Raw genomic sequence first — 21,506 nt, 5'->3', positions numbered from 1 at the left:
CTTCTTCTTGTTTTGTTGGTTGTTTTTTTTATTTTTCAGGAAAATAGATACACCTCCAACCCCTTCTTTCTTCCAACAAACAGAGGGAGAGAGATCCTTGGAACCCCATATGTTCATCTTATACCCCTTGAGATTAGGAGAAAAATAGAGGTGGAGTGTAACAAGTAGGGATGATATCGATTATAGAAATTTTAAAACTAAGAAAATAGGAATTATTTTTAGATTGGGGTACCACCGAACTGTATTGCTCTGCAAGTATTTGATCTGAACTCATCAATCCAATATTGTGACACTATGCTTTATCCAACCAAACAAATTTAAAAGCTACACAGAGAAGAAAGTGCCAACCCAATCAAAAGATGGTTTGTTAACCATCTAATACATAGAAATATGTAGCAAGTTGTCTAAAAGGTTAAGTCCATAAAACAGACATGGCCAGTTGTTATGGTGGGTATTTTTTCAGAACATCTGTCTTTGTTTTACGTTTACTTATTCGACAATTTGATCTTATATTTGAATTTAAATAGGAAGGAAATGTTGCCATACTGTTATGAGCTTTTCACACAAAGAATACTTAATGCCCTAGTAAATGGGGCAGGTGGTGGTGTAAATTCCCGACTCCTACCATAGGTTCTGGTTACTTAGGTGGGGTACTGGGTGATTTGCTAGGGCTTAAAATGGGTCGGATCTGAGTATATCCATATTTAGATCCATTTTTTATCTGGATCCGTATCCGAATCCGACTTGGAACCTATTACCTAAAACCATAGCCAAGCCATTTTCACTCTCACTAAACCCATATCCGGATCCAACCCGACCAAATTATTTGATTTGGGTCGGATAATCGAATTGTTCAATATATTTTTTTTACTATATTTCTTTTCAAATTGTTATACTATTCTATTTTACCAGTATAATTCTTTTATTTTATAAGAATTCATGTTATATTAAAGAGAAGAAAGATATCTTGAAAAACATAAAAAAATATAATTTTCAAAGCAATATACCATTGGGATCTAGGCGGATGGATCTATATCCATATCCGACCCAAATCCAACTCGGGTCAAAGGACATAAGCCCATATTCGACTCATTTTTTATTCATACCAAGGAACCAAACCTGTTAAATTCGGATTCAGATCACTTGGATTTTGGATAAAATCTGTCCCATGTTATGCCTTACGATTAGCTTAGTCATAATAGTGACTGCCTTACCAGAGACATGGATTCAGAATCCACCTCACCTGAGTTGTTGGTCTCATTTACATGCAGTTTCAAACAAAAGTTTTGGCATCAGAACTCCTAGGAATGCAATTATACTTGTTTGTAAATAACTACATATAATCTTATTTTCATTGATACAAACACACAAAAAGATTATATATATATATATATATATATATATATATATATATATATAACACTTGTACCTGGATGAGCAGACTTATCGGGCTGTTGGCTGTGTAATGGACTCATCGAATGAAGCATATGGCTCTGTTGTGCCCAAGTCTAGGGAGGCCAAATTAACGGAAGAACTTGTAGAATTCCTGGACATGACATCTGAGTTACCTTCCCTTGCCATATCCACACCTCTCTCAATTATGAGTGCATCTTGGATTTCTTTGAGCACTTCTGACATCGATGGCCTCATAATCCCGTGGGGTTGGACACACATCATTGCTTTCTCAGCTATCTTCCACACTGATTGGATGTTGAATTCATTACGCAACGAGGGATCAATGATTCCATGAATGTCACCACTCTCAATGTGTAACTTTGCCTGTAATTTAATCATCACTATTGGTTGACAGTTTGTGAGAAACAATGAACTAAGCGAAATGGGAGGTCATTCTTACCCTTATTTAGGGCTTATAATGGGTCAGGTTCGGGCAAGATCTGAGTATATCTGGATCCGAATCCGAATCCGACTCGGATCATATTAGCTAAAACCACAACTGAACCATTTTGCTTCACTAAATCTGGATCCAACCCAATTAAATTACTTAATTCAGGTCGGTCGGGTCAGATAATGTTTGGCCATTCAACTTTTTTTGCTATATTTCTTTTCTAATTGCAATACTATTCTAAGAACTTATACTCTATTATAGTAGAAAAAAAATATTTTGAAAAACATAAAAATATAATTTCAAAGCAATATATCATTCGGATCTCGTATCCAACCTGGATCCAACTTGGGTCAAGGGACATCAACCCATATTCAACCCATTTTTTATTCAGGTCTACTCCAAGGGTCCAAACTCACTAGATTTGGATCACTCGGATTTTGGATAAAATCTGACCCATTTTATGCCCTACGTTATTTCATAGTGTTCGTAGTAAATTAGAATATTAGTATTTGATGTTGCTTCAGATAAAAGAAACAGTTGAAAGGAAAAAAAACCAATCCCAGAAGAAGAGATGAATAACTGAACCGACCCATTGGACTATGTTACGGCAGTTAACGCCAAAGCTTTCTTTAGATACTGCCTCTTGACCTGAAATCAGCTCGAGAAGAATGACACCAAAACTATACACGTCGCTTTTGTCTGTTAATTGCTGAGAGATATAATACCTGCGTCCAAAAAAAAAAAAAAATTACAAGAGAAAATAAAGGTAATTGCACCATGTAACAATCTTGGTTTTCCCTTTTTATGAACATTCTTCATGACTGTTAACTCAAGTTGAATTTCAGATTGAATAATTATAATTGTCTGGTTGCTATGATTTTAGGTCTATGGTCCATCCAATCAGTGTCTACTTACCAATCAATACATCTTGGATGAGCCATGGTCCAGAGTGAACCAATACGACAATCCTAACTTCCTAAATATGGAATTTTTCAGTTTTTTTTTTTTCGTTGAATCATATGTTGGTTAAGGGTACAAGATTTAGAATCCAATAGTCCATTATTGTAACTGGACTAATGCAAACCCAAGAGGTATATGTTATCACAACCAAGATAAGCCTGATCCGTCTGGAGGACCATCGTTATATATTAATATGAACATCAGAGAGTTCAGCGTGCTCATATTCTTATCTCGAATTTGAATATATATTACCTGTTCAAGCAAAAGGAGATTTATTGGTGAAGGAAAAGGCCTTACTCAGGGTCTAAATACCCGACGGTACCCCGAACTATGCTCGACACATGGGTGGCTCCATCTACTTCAAGCTTTGAAAGACCAAAATCTGAAACCTTTGCTCTCATGTGTTTGTCAAGGAGGATATTGCTGCTTTTCAGGTCCCTATGTATGATGGTTGGAACACAACCTGAATGAAGGTACTCAATCCCTGAAAGAAGTTTGATTGTTTTAATTATCAAATTCATTTCTCAGAAAAAAGAGAATGTTCTTAGAGGAAGGTGTAAGTTTTTTAACCTTTGGCAGCATCTTCAGCAATCTCAAGGCGTTTGATCCAACAGAGACTTTTTTCCCGTGTCAAAGGTCCTACAAAATTTATGAAACATGACTTTGGATCTAAAGTTAGTTACTTTTATGAATTGTGTTACACTCACCATAAAGATGTTCCTTGAGAGTTCCATTATGCATGAATTCATAAACAAGGATACTTCTCCCTTCTTCTTGGCAGTAGCCAAGAAATTGCACGAGGTTTCTATGATGTATCCTTGAAAGTAAAGTAACCTGGATCATATGGAAGTCATTGGTCAGTTGATAAGTACCATTTTTTTAACGTTTGATGGAGCTCTATTATTCAGAATAATTTAACAATTCCTAGCTTAACGTTTACGGCAGTCAAATTTTTCCTGAAGGCATGGTAATTGACTATAGAATATCAAAAAGTTTCTGTGGACTCACTTTTAGACTGGATCACAAATGGGTGTTTTCATTGGAGTGCTGCACAAAGAAGTACCATTTAATCTAAGTAGCAACTTTTATTGATCAAGTGGTACATATGTTGAAGAGCTTCAGTGGAAACAAACTTGATTCTCGTCCTAAACAGTCCATTTCAAGTGGATGATTTTGAATAGTCAACTTCAATGCATGGTGGTAAATCCACATTAGCCATGGCTAAAGCTGTGGCAAACATTTAGGTAGCAAAAATATCTCTAAAATACGTTTATCTTAGACATATAATAAAAAGGGGAATGCTAATGTCCAAGACCTCATGGGAACATTAGCATTCTCCACCACATTCATTTTTCACTAAAACCCCTGCCCCTTTTGTCTTTTAGTGAAAAAGACACGGATATATTGGTCTTTTACATAATAAATGCTTTTCATTTAACCCCTCCCTTTTGTATATACTGTATAATCCCTGGGCTTTTCCCTTTTCTTTCAGATACAAAAATAAATTTAAGAAACAAAACAACAATCTAAACAAAAGTTTGAAAAATGCTGAATCCGAGCCAAGACAGAGAAGATATGTGTACATTAGAAGTTACCTCATTGGAAAATTCCCTCTTTCCCTGGTACGAATTGCTAGTTAGAACTTTGACTGCAATCTCCTTTCCATTTTTCATCTTTCCGTAGTATACTACTCCAAAGCCCCCAGAACCAATTTTCCTCTCAAAGTTCTTGGTGGTATCTTCAATGTCAGATAACGCAAAACAGTGTGCAGTTTCTGCGGCAGCCTCACGTAAGGTAGAAACTAGCCTCTGAGCAGGCAGGGCACTCGTAAGCTCATCTGAAAAAAATCGGGAGACAAAACATCCAAATTTGAGTATATTGAGATTTTTCCTACAGGACCAAAAAATTCACGAAAGTTTCACATTCGGACCTTCCTTGGAGTATCTCTTCTTTCTCCTGTGCAAGATTAGGTAAGACGCAATAGTAGCTATAAGCAGAACAGCAGCCCCAACTGATGATCCAATAATAATGCTCATGTGGTTCTGTCGACCCCCGTTTTTGTGAAGATTGATATTTCCAGAGTAGCTGTGAGCATGAAATTAAAACATAAGCATATACTTCGTGTTAAGTTTTGGGTTCCAACCTCATAGGCTATATAGCTTTGGTTCATCCATTTCTTCCAGATTTAAATAAACCTTAAAAAATTAATCACATTAAATTTTTTATATTAGAACTAAACTAACTGCATATAAACCTGGTAAATTATATGCAAATGAACCACCAAGAGATTTGAATATCACAGAGATCTCCATTCTATGCACCCATAACAATTTGGTCCCTCCACCATACAATATCCCTCAAAAGCCTTCAAGAAATTAATTTTATTACTGCCTAACCCCTATTGCTTCCGAAGAAAACTTTCTGACAAAATTATGTGATTCTATTGGACTTGAAAAATCACAGAAAATCTTTTTGAAATGTAATATTATATCATACAAATCCTTTAAAAGGATTTGGTAAAGCTATTTTATCAAATATCACCAGCCGGACTTTTTGTTCAATTAAGGTGGATCCCTTGTTGGATATTTGATCTCTCTTAAGTACAATGTTAACCAAAAATACCCATGGTATATCCACACAAGTCTAAGAATAATTGACACATGAGAAAGAAACATCTTCCATTAACCATAATATTTTATCAAGTGAATTCCCTTTGGATTCATATTGATGAATAATAACACAATCAAATGTAAGTTTGAAGTCAATCACTTCAATGACCGAGCAAGGTCATCCTATCTTATGGAAATTCTACGTGTGCTAGTCATTAAATGAGACGCCTACTCATCCTCAATTGTGAACATTTTAGGTTAACAAAGAACTAGGAAAACAGATCTATACACAATCTTTGTGTATCTGTTGTCCTAACAATGCTTCCTAAGAACCTCCTTTCACCTCATGAAAATAACATAAATATCCCCACAACAGTAAATTAATTACAATTAATGGACTTTATATAAATCAGGAAAATGGCTTTGCATAGGCTCATATTTCCAACAGTCAGATGAATCAAGATATGGATATGACTATAAACTTTTTTAACATTTTTTTTTTCCAGTTAGTAGGATATGATTTTATATTTACAAGCTACTATGACAATTCTAATTAACAAATAGTCAACATGACAGAAAAACTATAGGACATAATATTGCATGTAATGATAAATCTCACTTCATCCATTCAGTATTAGAAATAAGTGTTTCTTACAATGAATTTATTTAGATTTCAAAGGGATACAATGGTTTTTATTAATTTTTTTTCCAAATATCACACGGATATTGTTAAATAAGTCTAGGGTTATTATAGTCTTTTTCTTATTTATTAATCTTATGTAACTCTTTTATAGCCTAATTAGGGCTAATTAATGATAACTTAATCTTCTCTCTATTATCGAACTTGGTATCAGAGCTTGGTATCGAACTCTTCCTTCTTCACCTGTAACTCCTCCTTCTTCACCTGTAACAGACCTTAATCAACTTCGTACACCCCTACACTACTTGTCTTCAACCTATATCACCCCTACGGGGGTTCTCTGTTGCTGCAAACCCTAATCGCATCATGCGATAGGGAGTTAAACCATATTCGAAGGCTGCAATCCAGTTTTACGTACAGCAACGATGCTATTTAGAGCCTGCGACTCCTAAGACAGCTATATTTCAGTCCGGCGACACCCACAGTGGCTGTATTGAGGTCCGGCGACACCCACAGTGGCTGTATTGAGGTCCGGCGACACCCAAGGTGGCTGTATTGAGGTCCGGCGACACCCACGGTGGCTGTATTGAGGTCCGGCGACACCTAAGGTGGCTGTATTGAGGTCCGGCGACACCCAAGGTGGTTTTTTAGACGTCGTGCGACTTGTTTCTTGCACAGACGAACCTAATCAGTGCTGTTCTAGTTCGTGCGACTCAGCTGGTGGCTATGTTTTAGTTTTCCGATCCCCATAGTGGTCATATGAGGGTTCCGGCAGTGTTCTTGAACATCTACGAAGGGTTTCGATCACAACCAGTGCTGTTTAAGGCTGTTCTCACCTCTCTACTGACCCTCGAACCCTTGACCTTTGGCTGTTTACACAACTTATTAATCAACCCGGATGCAAAGAGGATTACTTGCGGTAATGATTACGTGGGCCATCCATAACAGTGTTTAATCAACCGTTATAGCTCTTTCGATCGTGTATTGTCACCTTTAGGGTGCTGCGATCACTTTATCCTAGAAAGTCGTACCCTCATCTTCGTGAACTCTCTTCAAACCAAAGTATTCGGATTATTTGATGGCTTCTGACTCATCCTCTTCCTCTATCACTGGTTTTAGTAATGGATCGAGTGGTCTTCCTTCTCATTCAACTGACTTTCCAGGCATTCAAATTACTACTGTGAAATTAGATGGTCCTAACTATCTCCTTTGGGCACGATCGGTTGAAATGTTCATTGGTGGAAAAGGGAAGATTGGTTTCCTCACAGGGGCGGACAAACAACCTGCACTGACCGACAGTTCTTATTCACAATGGTTTGCTAATGATTCTATGGTCCGTTCTTGGCTGGTTACATCTATGCAATCACACATTGCAGCTGGTTTTATGTTCTCCTCGACAGCAAAACAGATATGGGATTCCGCAAAGAGTATTTACTCGCAACGTCAAAACAATGTTCGCATTTTTAACCTAGAACGTGAGATTTCTCGACTCTCGCAGGGTGACTCTTCTGTTACTACCTATATATCACAACTACGTGCTCGGTGGGAAGAGTTGACATTTTATTCTTCGTACTACTCTTGGAAGGACCCTCTTGATGAGACATTGTATGCGTCAATTCTGGATAAGAATCGGGTTTTTCAGTTTTTGGCTGGTCTCCGGGATGAGTTTGAGTATGCGAGGGTTCATTTATTGGGAATGGATCCTTTTCCTTCCCTACAGACTGCGTATTCCTATGTATTGGCTGATGAGAGTCGTCGCGCAGCTGTCATACCCCTTTCTTCGGGAGATCACTCTGCTATGCTTGCTCGTCTACCTTCTTCACACTCCCCCAGTGGGTCTCTGCCTACCCGTCAGCGACATAAGTGTGATCATTGTGGAAAATTAGGTCATGTGAAGGCTCGCTGTTATGCACTTCATGGTCGTCCTAACCAGCATCGTCAACAGTCTCAACGGTCTTCAGCTCATGTAGTTTCTCAGCAAATGAATGATTTAGCACCTCCTTCAGCTATTACCTCCTCATCGGATTCAGTTTCTCTGTCCCAAGACGAGCTTGACAAGTTTAGAAAATTCTTCAATCAGATAGAGACTTCATCTCAGCCAGTTTCTACCTTCGCTCACTCAGGTACCTTTGCATCTGCACACAGTGTTTCTACCACTTCCTCACCATGGATCATTGATTCTGGTGCCTCAGATAACATGACCGGTACGTCCTCCCTCTTTAAAACCTATAGTGTTTGTTCTGGTCATCGCAAGGTCCGACTGGCTGATGGTTCTTTGTCTTCCATAGCTGGTCAAGGTCATTTACCCGTTACATCTTCTTTATCCTTAATTAACACACTTCATGTTCCTCAACTTACTACTAACCTTGTATCTGTTAGTAGTCTTACAAAAAATTTGAACTGCAGTGTAACTTTTTATCCCTCTCATTGTGTCTTTCAGGATCTGGAGTCGAAGAGGACGATTGGCACTGGACATGAAGAAAATGGATTGTATCTCTTGGACGTTCCCGGTTCACCTAGCACTCATTCTGCTCTTCAGCTTAGTAGTAGTCGTAGTCAGTCCAATAAGGCTCTTGTAATGCGTTGGCATTTACGTTTAGGCCATATTTCCTTTGGATATTTAAAACACATGTTCCCTACTTTATTTCATAATAACAATTTGTTTGATTTGTCTTGTGAAACTTGTCAATTAGCTAAACATGTGCGTTCTTCTTATCCTATTAGTATGAATACTACTACACCTACTATGTTTGACTTAATTCATTCTGATGTGTGGGGTCCTTCCCCGGTCACATCCACTCTTGGTTTTCGCTATTTTGTTTTGTTTATCGATGACCACAGTCGTACCACTTGGGTTTATCTTATGAAACACAAGAGTGAGGTTTATGGGATCTTCAAGCAATTTCTTGCTATGATTCATACCCAATTTGGTTGTACCATCAAGACCTTCCGTTCTGATCATGGTACTGAGTACACCTATAGTGAAGTCTTGAAACTTTGTTTAGAGTCTGGCATTGAGCATCAAATGTCCAATGTAAAAACCCCTCAGCAGAATGGTCGCTCAGAACGAAAAAATCGCCATATTCTAGAGTTAGCTCGTGCCATTTCTATTGGCATGAATGTGCCTCAATCCTATTGGGCCGATGCAGTTCTTACTGCCGTTTACCTTATTAATCGGACCCCCTCTAGTGTTCTTCAGTTTGCCACACCCCTCTCTAAACTCTCTCCAGATCGTCCTGTGTTTCCACTTCCTCCACGCGTGTTTGGGTGTGTCTGCTTTGTTCAAATTCTTGCCCCAACTCGTACTAAACTTGACCCTAAGGCTGTCAAATGTATCTTTCTGGGTTATTCCTCCACCCAGAAAGGATACCGTTGTTACCATCCTCCTTCTCGACGGCGTTTCATTTCTCGAGATGTTTCCTTTTTTGAGCATACTCCTTACTATAGTGGGTCCGTTGGTATTCAATCTGAGTGGTTTCCTCTAGATTCACCTGATGATTCTTTTCCTTCTTTATTTCCCCTTCCCATGCCTGTTCCTCCCTCTCCACCCCCCGTCAGTTCGTCCTCTCCTCCATTGCAGGTTTACTCTCGACGTCCCCGTGATACTTCCATCACTTCTATGTCCGACCAGCTCGCCTCCTCGCCTCCAGTTCCTCCTCCGTCGGTTCCCTGTGATGATCGTCCTATTGCCACTCGTAAGGGTAAGCGTACTTGTACTTATCCCATTTCAAATTATATCTCTGATTCTGCACTATCACCCTCCTATCGGAGTTTTCTTGCTTCTGTTTCCTCTGTTTCTCTTCCTACTACTGTTGCAGATGCTATTGCTCATCCTGAGTGGCGAGCAGCTATGATTGATGAGTTGACTGCTCTTGACAAGACTCAAACTTGGGAAATTGTTCCTCTTCCGCCTGGAAGGAAAGCTGTGGGTTGTCGTTGGGTCTTCACGCTTAAGCATAATCCGGACGGTTCCATTGCTCGTTATAAGGCTCGTTTGGTGGCCAAAGGTTATGCTCAGACTTATGGGATTGATTATCAGGAAACTTTTGCTCCGGTTGCCAAGATGACCACCATCCGTGTTCTCCTTTCTGTTGCTGCTATCCGCGGCTGGCCTCTCTTTCAGTTAGATGTCAAGAATGCTTTTCTCAACGGTGATCTTCAAGAAGAAGTCTATATGGTCCAACCTCCTGGGTTTCTTTCTTCTGCTTCTCCTGCACATGTTTGTCGTCTTCACCGGTCCCTTTATGGTCTGAAACAGTCTCCTCGTGCTTGGTCTGAGCGCTTCACTAAGGCCATGCATCAGTTTGGTTTCCATCAGAGTTCTGCTGATCATACCTTGTTCTTGCGTCACTCCCAAGGCAAAATTGTTGCTCTGATTGTGTATGTGGATGATATTGTTATTACTGGCGATGATGCCGATGGCCTTACCGAGGTCAAAACTTACTTAGGACGTCAATTTGAGATTAAGGATCTTGGCCATCTTCGCTATTTTCTGGGTATTGAGGTTGCCCGGTCTCAGTCCGGTATATTTATTTCTCAGCGTAAGTATGTTCTTGATTTACTCAGTGCCTCTGGTCAGCTTGGATCTCGTCCAGCTGATACTCCTATTGAGCAGAATCATAGGTTGGCTGATTCTGAGGGGGAGTGTGTATCAGATATTGGCCAATATCAGCGTCTTGTGGGAAAGTTGATCTACTTATCTATGACTCGCCCTGACATTGCCTATGCTGTTAGTGTTGTAAGTCAGTTTATGCACTCGCCTCGAACATCTCATCTTGCTGCTGTTTATCGTATTCTTAGATACCTTAAGGGATGTCCTGGTCGAGGTATTTTATTCAACAACCATGGTCATCTTCGCATTGAGGCATGGACAGATGCAGATTATGCTGGTTCAGTGACTGATAGAAGGTCTACTTCTGGGTATTGTACTAAAGTTGGTGGTAACTTGGTAACTTGGCGTAGTAAGAAGCAGGATGTAGTTTCTCGATCGAGTGCTGAGTCAGAATATAGAGCTATGGCACTTGGAGTATGCGAGTTGTTGTGGCTCAAAATCTTACTCGCTGATTTATGTCTTCCTGTGCCGGTCCCCTTCTTACTATATTGCGATAATAAATCAGCTATTAACATAGCTGCAAATCCAGTTCAGCATGATAGAACGAAGCATATAGAAGTTGATCGTCATTTCATTAGAGAAAAGATAGTTTCTGGACAGATTTGTACTCCCTTTGTTCCTACCTCTCAACAACTTGCTGATGTTCTTACTAAAGGAGTTAGTAAAACTTCCTTTGAAGATGTCTTATCCAAGTTGGGCATAGTTGATATCCACGCACCAACTTGAGGGGGAGTGTTAAATAAGTCTAGGGTTATTATAGTCTTTTTCTTATTTATTAATCTTATGTAACTCTTTTATAGCCTAATTAGGGCTAATTAATGATAACTTAATCTTCTCTCTATTATCGAACTGATATTAAGTACTTCTCTAAAGGGTTCAAATTAAAAAATAGTCAGCATGACAGAAAAATTATAGGAGATAATATTGCATGTCATGATAAACCCACTTGATCCATTACTTTCACAGGGATGCATTGGTTTTTATTACTTTGTTTTCAATATCACACTAATATTACAGTACCACTCTAAAGAGAAGTGTTTTTTCCACTATTCTTTTTGCTTCATCCACGACTTCAAGATGCAAAATAAATAGGCACCAAACCCAAATTGCACATGCATACCCCAAGATTTTTCTCCAAAATAATGTGATTTCTTCATCAAAACCCACACCAATGTGTACAGAAAAATCCTAGGGATTTTAATGGCCTACTACCTTCCTAATTGGAAAACAAGTAAATAGAACAAACAACCGACATCTCTATAAAACTTTATTCAAAGTTCCTTTCAGGCATAATAAACAAAAAAATGAAAAAAAAAAATGATAACCCCAAGGAAAATCTAAAGCATTTCCCTATATTGATAAGATTAACATAAATAATTAGTTTATCATGCATTCAAGAATCTATGATAAAAAAAAATAAAAAAAGAATCTAAGTAAGCATGTAAAATTTATACTACTACATGAACTGTTTCCCTGCATTCCACTAATCTATAACACATACAGCAGGAATTTTAGACTATTAAATGCAGTATATGCATAGGTGTCTATGTAGAGAAGACAGAACCTACTTCAAGACCAGATTCTTGTTGAGAAGACCTGACGGAACTGTTCCCGATAACATATTGTTCTGCAAGTACCTGAACCACAGAGTAAAGAAGTACAAAAGTTTTACGCTTAAAAGTAAGAAAATGTTGTGTGCACTACAACATAAAGAAGTGAAGTTTTACGCTTAAAAGCAATAAAACGTTATGTGCACTACAACGAGTAATTAGTTTTCGAAGCATATAAAAAACAATGTTCAGGATCTGAAAACTTACAGTTCCCTCAAATTCTGCAGGTTCACCAAAGATGAAGGAATCTCTCCAGTCAAGTGATTTTTCTCAAGATGACTACAGTAAACAAAGATATCAAACCTCTTGATTTGATTTAAATTTTGTTGAAATATAGAGTAACAATAGATTAAAGCATAGGCTTTACATGATTTTTAAGTTTGTGATTTCGGTAAAATCAGGTATTGGACCTGTAAGTGAGTTCCCGTCAAGCCACCTACAAGCATAATGTAATAAGTTGTTAATTTAAAAAGAGAAACCGACATTAAACTCCAAATTACCAAAAAAATGTTTGTCAACATAGGGCTGCAACTCGGGCGGGTTAGGCGGGGTTGGGGATCAACCCGCACTTGACAAATGCCAACCCATGCCTGCACCTAACCCGATCTCGGGCATGAAATGATCAAAATCCAAGCCCAACCCAAGTCGGGTTGGCTCATTCCTTATTAATTCTAGATAATTTAGTAATAATAATGACTTGCATAAAGATAAGTGGTATATGTTAAAAAATATAAAATTTACAATTACTTGTTCTAAAAATATATTTCAAAATTCACATACATGAAATTATAAACAAATGTAAAGAAAAAGATGATGATGATTGACTAAAGTTTGAAATGTGAACGAGAAAAACCATAGATATTCAAAATATTTTTAAATTATAACAACAATAAGTTTGGGTTTGAGCAAATCGGGCAACCCAATGTCTATGCCTGAATCCAGTTCGATTTGATTCGATCAAAAACATTTTTGCCCAAACCCTAGTTAACTGTGCCCAAACCTCCCAAGGTCAGGTTTGGCCTGCTCAAGTTGCAGCGCTGTGATAACATGCAGTAAAATAAGCACGGATTTAAAATCTTACAGCTCAACTAGGCCTGTCAAGTTTGTCAACTCTGAAGGAATATTCCCTGTCATATTCTTCCCGGACAAAGTACTGCAGAAGTACCAGCCACCAGAACAGTTCAAATTAAATTTGCGGCATTTCTTTCTAGCAAGAGTACAGAACTTAAACAAGCAAAGAGATCAATGTGTTAATAGCAATTCAAGAAGACATCAAGTTTTGTAGTGTAAGGAGAAAAATCTTCTAGTACATTGAGACTATCCTTGGTTTTGGATCTGAGTTGCATTGCAACCAAGACCATGGAACAGGCAAGCACGGGTCACCACCTTCTTTTGCCCAATCTGCTGATGGGTATTGTGAGACGAGTCTAGTCATAACCATTCCTGAAATTCATAAAAACCTTCTATCAAAAATGTTTATATTATTCGACCAAGAATACCATTCCACACATGGTTTCAAAACTTGGTTTGACATCTCATCTCGTTCATCGACAAAACAGAGTTGTCTCGGACGAGATAGACTATTTAACTTGTTTTACAATTATTTATTTACATATATTTACATGAAAATAATTATAGTTTTTTTTATAGAAAACAAGGTAGATTAGAAGATATTTAATCATAATTTATTCAGATAATAAATACTTAAATTTAATAAAAAAATTATTATTTTTAATTAAATATAAAAATCCAGGTTGACTCTGACGAGTTTTACTGACTTGGACAAGATTTACAAAATATCGCCTGAGTCATCTCATGTCTTGAGAGATTTGGCACATGTGAGACACCTTGTCTATCCGTCTAGTTCATGAATGATACCGAGATGACTCGGGCGAGTTATCTCAGTTTCAAACAAGATTTAAAACCATGATTCTAGAGAGCAGTCATGGAACCAAATCTATGCCTACCATCTAGAGAACCTTCACTGATCGCCAGGTACTTATTTATCTCCATAGCATTCAAGAGGGGTCCCCGGGATGAATCAGTAGTTTTTCTAAACGCGAAATTCAATATAAAAGGGAGTGATATGTTGGTGAATCCCGGTTGATATAACCGATATTTTCCTTGGGCATTTTCTTGAATATTAACAATAGCTTTTCTGATGTCAGGCATGCCTGGGAGCATAAGATTAAATTTCCTGGTCTCATTTGTACCAAAATCTTCAATTTCGGCAAAGTATGAGACAGCCCATCCAAAACCTGGAAAACCTTCCAAGTTTAACCTGTAAGTTAATGACCCCTTTCTACCAACCACAGCGGTCTGCATCACTTTTTCAGGTGGTCTTTCAGCTATGTTAACATCAATAGGCATTAGGGTTGACACCTTCTCGGTTCCCGCAGCAACATCGACAAGGTAATTTGCCTTCTTCAAAGAGTCTGACTGCCATAATCTATCAAATGGATCATCCGGGTACCTGAAATAAACATAAAAAATCATGTTTAAGGACAGTGCCATGGCTAAGGAGTAAGAAGAATTCAGGGAAAATAAAAATGGATGCCTTTTTGGCAGATCAGATTACCTAGCAAATTTTAGATTACTGAAATCAATCTAAGTTAAAGCTGTAGAGAAATTACTTCAATTTCTGCTAACACAGTTCCAGGAGCGGAACCAGGATTTTCTATCAGTGGGGCTAAGTGCTAACGATGATAAACTGATAACCTTGGTTTCCTTCTATGCCAATGTTGGACTCGTCACTGCTTATTGCAAAACAATGGATTTTTAACCAGTTGAACCTTGAAATATGAAGAAACCTTAGTCATTCAAAGACCACTCAATATTGAGGTAGACTAGCTAGAAACATGGGTGCTTAATACTAATTGCTATAGGCCATTATTTATATTTTTAAATAGTTATTTTATATCTCTGCCTCTATAGAACTTACGGGTTTTTTTTTTTAAATTTTAATTTAAGGTATATAGTGATGGAAATATCCACCACTATAGACCTGATTTTTTAAAATAATAACGTCGAATAAATCTATGTTGCAGACGTTTTGGTCTATGTAGAGGCCGAAAAATCCGCCTCTATAAACCTTATTTCTTTTATAGACTGAAACTTCAATTAATTTTTATTTTTTCAAACTTCAGTGGGGCCTATAGCCCTCCCCTCCTCCTTGGTTCTATGAGGCTCAGCCCCTGGACAGTACAGTAGCCCATCAAACAAGCATTGATATTCTAAAAGTATGCCAAACAGAAAAGATCTAACCATAAAACATCTTTAACCATAGTTTGAAGTATACCTGACAGGATCTTCACTCTCTGCACCAAAGTTTATTCTTGCAGACACGCTAAGAAAAAATTCTGTTTCTTGTTCGGTGTAATAGATTGAACCATTAAATTTCCGAAGCTCAAGGGTAGAGATAAATGGCTGGCCAGTGGTAGCGTTGGATAAACACACACTTATTGTTGGTGCATTAGCCAAAAAGATCAATTCTCGGACTTCTATGGTATTAACATCTGAAATAACAATAGTCGACCAATGAGTCGCCCCTAGCGAGATATCAAACTTTGGATAGACATTATTGTTGTCAAAGTTCCCATATAAGAAGGTTGTTCTTACAAGGTACCGAGTTCTAGTTTCAACATCAAGCATATAACAATATTTCCTATTATCTCCGGGGAAGTATCTTAGCGTCATATATTGCTTCCGAGTCTCATTAGCAACTGATATCTCAGTTGTTTCACCATATGTAATTTGATTATCAGAAGTCCACACAAGTCCTAGATTATCTGTAAAATTCTCCTTGCCACCACAATCCAAGCTTACAAAACCTGCTTCACATGATCAAATGCGTCAGCGATATTTTAGCAGAAAACCTCTTTCTTAAAGCTCCTTAAATGTAATATTAAGTACTAAATCATGATATATATATATATATATATATATATATATGGGTCAGGACCCTATGACTCTTAAGAATGACTCATGAAAAAAACACATGATCCCTTTAAATGCAAAATCCAATGGTTGGGATTTATCCTGTGGGATAAGTATCTCCGAGATTTGTGTTATCAAAATACTCATAAATCTCAACCATTGGATTTTGTGTTTATAGGGTTGGGATCATGTGTATATATATATCTAGAACAATATTTTGGGAAATATAGTAGACTACTATAAAATGCATTATTTACGCTCGATATTGCATCAAGTGAACTTTGCAGGTTTGACATTTTCATTGAATTTATATATTATGTACTAGTGTTATTGAATGCTGAATCGAGACCTCCACCCGAGAACCACTGATTTATACCTTTGAAAAGGGATGTTTCCTTGTAAATATATAAGTAAATTTTATGATTCATGAACAATACTTCAAAACAGATGAAAGCTATTTAAAAGCATTTCCATATCCATATTTTTCGCAATTTCGGTGAAAATGATAACTCCACTAAAGGTTCTCAAGTCAAAAATAAAAAATTGCAGGGATTGAAAACTTGAAATCAACGTTAAGAACTCCTCAAGTTTCATACTTTGAAGTTTTTCTTATGTAAAATTTTTATTTCTCTGTAATTTCATTTTATTTTATATGTCTAAGTTCCATTAATATGAAAATTTATAAACACAATAATCTACAAATTCCTGATGAATTTACACCAGATTTATTTTTTAGATTTTTCATTTTTCATTTTTTTCTTTAGTTTAGGAAAACCAAAAAATTTAAGGAAACCCATAATTTCCTTTCATCCCACATTAAACAAACCAATATAGAGATGCATGTCAATTTGGCTATAAAATCAATTATTTTAATTTAAATTTACTTCGTAAAACTTATTTAAATTTCTTTCCTCTTAGATTCTCAATCTTTCAACCATGTGCATAAATGTGTGGAGAACTATTTGGCTTGCATATATTTTCTATAATAATAGTAAAATTTCCCAATTTTTTGGCAATAATTCTCCAAAATTCTCTAAATTAAAAATTAAAAATTAAAAATAAAAACTTCTCCGTTTCAAATTGGACTTAATTGAACTAATTCCTGTAACTAACTAGAACAAACGAACGAACAATTTGTCAAAAATCGGAACTTAATTAACGGATTCCTATACATGCATCGATACTCTGAAACTCAGAAACACCTAATTAGATTTGAAGAGATCAAGAGAAAACTAACAAATAGAGAAATTGATCTGAGTTTGATCAAAGAAATAAGATAAGGGAGAGATTGCTCACCAGGTATTTGAGCTTTGACGCTCATGAAAAGAAGAAAACAGAGATAAATCATCGAGAAAAGCTTCCTCTGCATTTTTTTCATTTTTCTTCGCAGAGAGAGAGAGACAGAGACTGTTGTGGAGTGTGGACTGTGAAGTGTGACAGACCAGAGAAGAGAGTCGAATCTCTGGGCCCACATTTCTTTTACGGAGATTTACATTTGCGAATCTCGAAGAAAACTAGTGATAAAAACACAATAAAGTTCTATTGCTACCAACTTTTGCTTTAGTCATTAGTGGATGATGTTTTTCTTATGGGAACTTTTTAGAAAAATAACAGGAAAGATCATTGGGGCCCACGGATTGCATGATAATTAGGCCCCTTGGTGTCGATGGGTCGGATCGGATCGGATCAGAATTTTCTCGATTCCAGTTCTTATTGGTTCTGGTTCCAGTTCCGATTCTCAAATCAATGGAATCAAAATTAAAACCATCAAAAAAAATTTGTTTAAAAGCGGTTTCTTTTTTAAAGTTTCTATTAGTTTTGATTCTCAATCAATTCAGTTCCAAGATTCAACTATAATCTATTCCAATAATAAGGGACTCAAAATTGTCCTATCAGTTCCAATTTTGATTCAATTCTGATTAAATAGATACCGACACACCTTAGTCTTGATGTTCTTATCCACCAAAAAGTCTGATTTTGGAAGTGTTTGCATCAAAATTTTGATCAAAGTGCTGACTCGAAAAAGACGTTCCTTGACGTGGCACTGTGCAAAAATCATTGATTTTTCCTTGTGTATCTCATGGAAAAATTATGTGTCTGTGCACACTGCCACATCAACGAGTGATGTCAGACAAGTTACAGAAGAATTCATGGAACGTATGGATCACCAAAAGTCTAAGTAGAAGACCTAGGTCCATGGACCCAAATGGGCGACAGAGTCATAATCATCTGCGTAGACTCATTCTTGAATGGAAATGTCGTGATTTTCAAGATTCAAGGTACAGTTGTGGAATTTTTTTTTTTTTTTTTCAGGTTTGATTCCTTCGTGTATACCTTTTTTTAAGTAATTTTGTTATTTTAAGAAAGTTTCATTTTGTTAATAACTTTAGTCATAAAAATTAGAATTGCAAACTATCGATTCTACCTTATTTCTAAGGTTAAGTAATATCTATTTTTACGTTTAAATCATTTTTACTATTTTTAGTAATTTGGTTATTTACATGTTTTACTATAATTAAAATTGTTTTTTTTATAAAAGGGTTGTAATTGCAATGCAAAAATTAATTTCAATTTCATTAAAAAAAATCTTTGAGAGTTCTTTTTTTGGTGGATTCCAGATTTTCTTAATTTTTTTTATTGTTTCACACCACGAATTTGTTTTAGTGAATACTTGAGATATTCCTTATGTTTTATAATTGTTGTTACGATCCTTGACCGCGAGGTTTCCTCTCATAGATTAATGAAATAAGGCTCAATAATGTTGGACAAGTTGTGTAGGACCATGTGATGCATCCCATCTATGATTGATCATAAACACTGCAGCATCGGGCCCACTAAACATGTTGCCACACACTTTAAACAAGAGAGATAAATCCATAGAGACAAAGATGGAAAGTAGTGTGGAATGCTTGTTGGACTTATATGAATATCATGTTGGGAGATTCAACTATGTTCTCCTTACAAAATTCCAACTATTTCTAACATATTTAGCCACATTAAAAGTTGATTTAAATTCTAGAATATTGGATTGTTTGAATAAATTATTAAGTTTTTAGCTAATCTTTTTATTACATAATTAGTAATATTAGAACCAACTAATTGTTTTGTGATCAACAATATAATATTAAGAAGAATAATGTTGCAGTGACCTCAAGATTGGACCTCACATCACACACCCTGACGTAAAAGTATATGGGAATCATAAATGCTTTCCTTGAGATACGGGTGAAACAGTATGTATGGCTCATATCCACTTTCACGATAAGATGTGCAATATAAGGTCTGATATTGAGGTCACTCCAACATGATTCTATTGAGAATGACTTAAGATATGATTGGATCATCCAAAGTACCATTCATATTAATAAGAGGGTGTTCAGATGAGTGTAGAGTGAAACACTACAAGAGAGCGATGCCCTAGAAACAATCATAAGCAATTTTTTCGTTAATGATTAAAAAAGAGAGTTTTTATTGCCACATCAACTTCTGTTAATGCCACACCTACTATGTGAATCCTTTGGTGATTTACATAAGAATTGGTGTGGCATTAACAAAAGTTGGTGTGATAATAGTAACTCTCTTAAAGAAATGCGGTATTTCCATCCCGCAAAAATAAGAAGTCAAAATTAGATAAAAATAGCTTCAACTGCTGACCTATCTTTGGCTTATGAATTTTACGAGAATTTTTAAGTTGTGTACCCACTAAACATGCTTTTGACTCCAAAAAATACTTTTGATGGGAGAAAGGCTAAAATATAACCCATAGTACTTAGTAAGGAGTGAAATTTGGTTCGGTTTGAGGTCAAATTGGAATTGAACCAACATAGATCAGTTTCACTAAATAATAACCAGAATAGAACCAAATTCCATTAGAACCAAGCCAAACCAAACATAATTAAAGTTGGTTTGATTCTACGGATTGCCAATATTCTATAAATTGTAAGTAATATTTTTTAATGAAAAAATAAATATATAATAAACATAAAATTCCATACAATAACCACTAATCTATCTATAAAAAACCACTAGTTTATTGATAAAAAATATTAATCCATGTCCTAACTCCTAAAATAGTTCATAATAATTATTATTTACATATATATTTATTTATTGCATAGGAGTTTGGTTCTCATTTCTATACAAACTTGATCCGAGAACCAAACCAAATTGATCAATTCTCCATTTTTGTAATCTGAAATCGAACTACAACTTATTCCAAACCACCCCAAAACTATCGGTTTGGCTTGATTCTCGGTTTGAACCGGACCAAGTTGCACCCCTAAGTAAAACACAATCTAACTCTCTTAATATTAATAATAATAACTTAATTCTTCTATTCTTATTATTTGAATGGGGCACACTTAGTCGTGTACATCCTTTTTAAGAGTAGAATGTTGTTCCAACATTTAAAAGATAAGAACATCTTGACATTCCCCTAAATTTCATAAAAAATTTCTTAGGGACACTTTCTTATTTTTTAGACTATAAATTTGTAGTCAACTTGTTTTAGGGATTTTACAAGGAAGATTTTCAGTTTTTTGAGAGAAAATGGGATCGAGAGATCTCATTCACCCGTGGACGTTCTTGCCAAACCACCACGTAAATCATGTTTTTTATTTTTATTTTTTCTTATTTATTTCATTTTGTACATCAATTAGATCTAGGGTTCACACCTATTGACACTCTCATTGTCTTGTATTCTATTCAATTCTCACCATGGAAGCTCTCAATCATTATCAACCATGGATGCAACCCTTTTGGATGAACCACTTAAATTCTTCTTTGCTTTTTTTTGTTTTTTTAAATATATTTTATCATATTTTCCACTGTTATAACACCCTTTTATGAAAGTGGATGGAGTAGCTTTGTAGCATGTAAGCTTTACATAAAGATAGACTTGATTTCTCTTGGTTTTTAGTGATTCTACTTTTCTAATTCCACAGACCAGATGGAGTATAAAGTTTAAACATACACTTAATCCCCCATTTTTATGCAGATTCTTTGATAACTCTCTAAAGCATAAGTTGCAAATAAGAATAAACAACAAAACATTTGATTTGGCCATTCAATTAAATTATTCACAAACTGATGAACCATAACTTTTTGACAAACCAGTCATTCATGTAGAAGAGGTTGCTTCCCGACTTATAAAATGTTGTTGGATCCATGTCAATGAACATTGCGATGATGGTCCCTCGAGGCAGTTTACAATCGTGAAAAGGGGTTGTTTGGGTGTGGGTGGGGGGACACTTTTTTTTTTTTGAAATCAAACGTCTAGTTTTTAATAAATTTG

The 21,506-nt window shown here is 36.3% G+C and overlaps 1 protein-coding gene across 1 annotated transcript; it reads right to left on the bottom strand.

The window, feature by feature from the left end:
- Positions 1–1,148: 1,148 nt before the first annotated feature.
- Positions 1,149–17,727, bottom strand: LOC147384683 (putative LRR receptor-like serine/threonine-protein kinase At1g67720). The gene is made up of 15 exons (XM_086425802.1): positions 17,510–17,727; positions 15,576–16,107; positions 14,245–14,750; positions 13,588–13,720; positions 13,359–13,430; positions 12,645–12,713; positions 12,485–12,556; positions 12,236–12,304; positions 4,737–4,891; positions 4,402–4,643; positions 3,514–3,640; positions 3,377–3,445; positions 3,104–3,290; positions 2,436–2,571; positions 1,149–1,779 (listed from the first exon to the last, which is right to left on the bottom strand). The coding sequence occupies exons 1-15, from the start codon at positions 17,685–17,687 to the stop codon at positions 1,444–1,446; spliced, it is 2,883 nt and encodes a 960-aa protein (XP_086281928.1). The 5' UTR covers positions 17,688–17,727; the 3' UTR covers positions 1,149–1,443.
- Positions 17,728–21,506: the final 3,779 nt, after the last annotated feature.

This window comes from Akebia trifoliata, chromosome 15, assembly GCF_017979445.1.
Source record: "Akebia trifoliata isolate Shusen 1 chromosome 15, ASM1797944v1, whole genome shotgun sequence".
In the NCBI taxonomy this organism is placed as follows: Eukaryota; Viridiplantae; Streptophyta; class Magnoliopsida; order Ranunculales; family Lardizabalaceae; genus Akebia; species Akebia trifoliata.
This window is presented reverse-complemented; position numbering and strand designations above follow the sequence as displayed.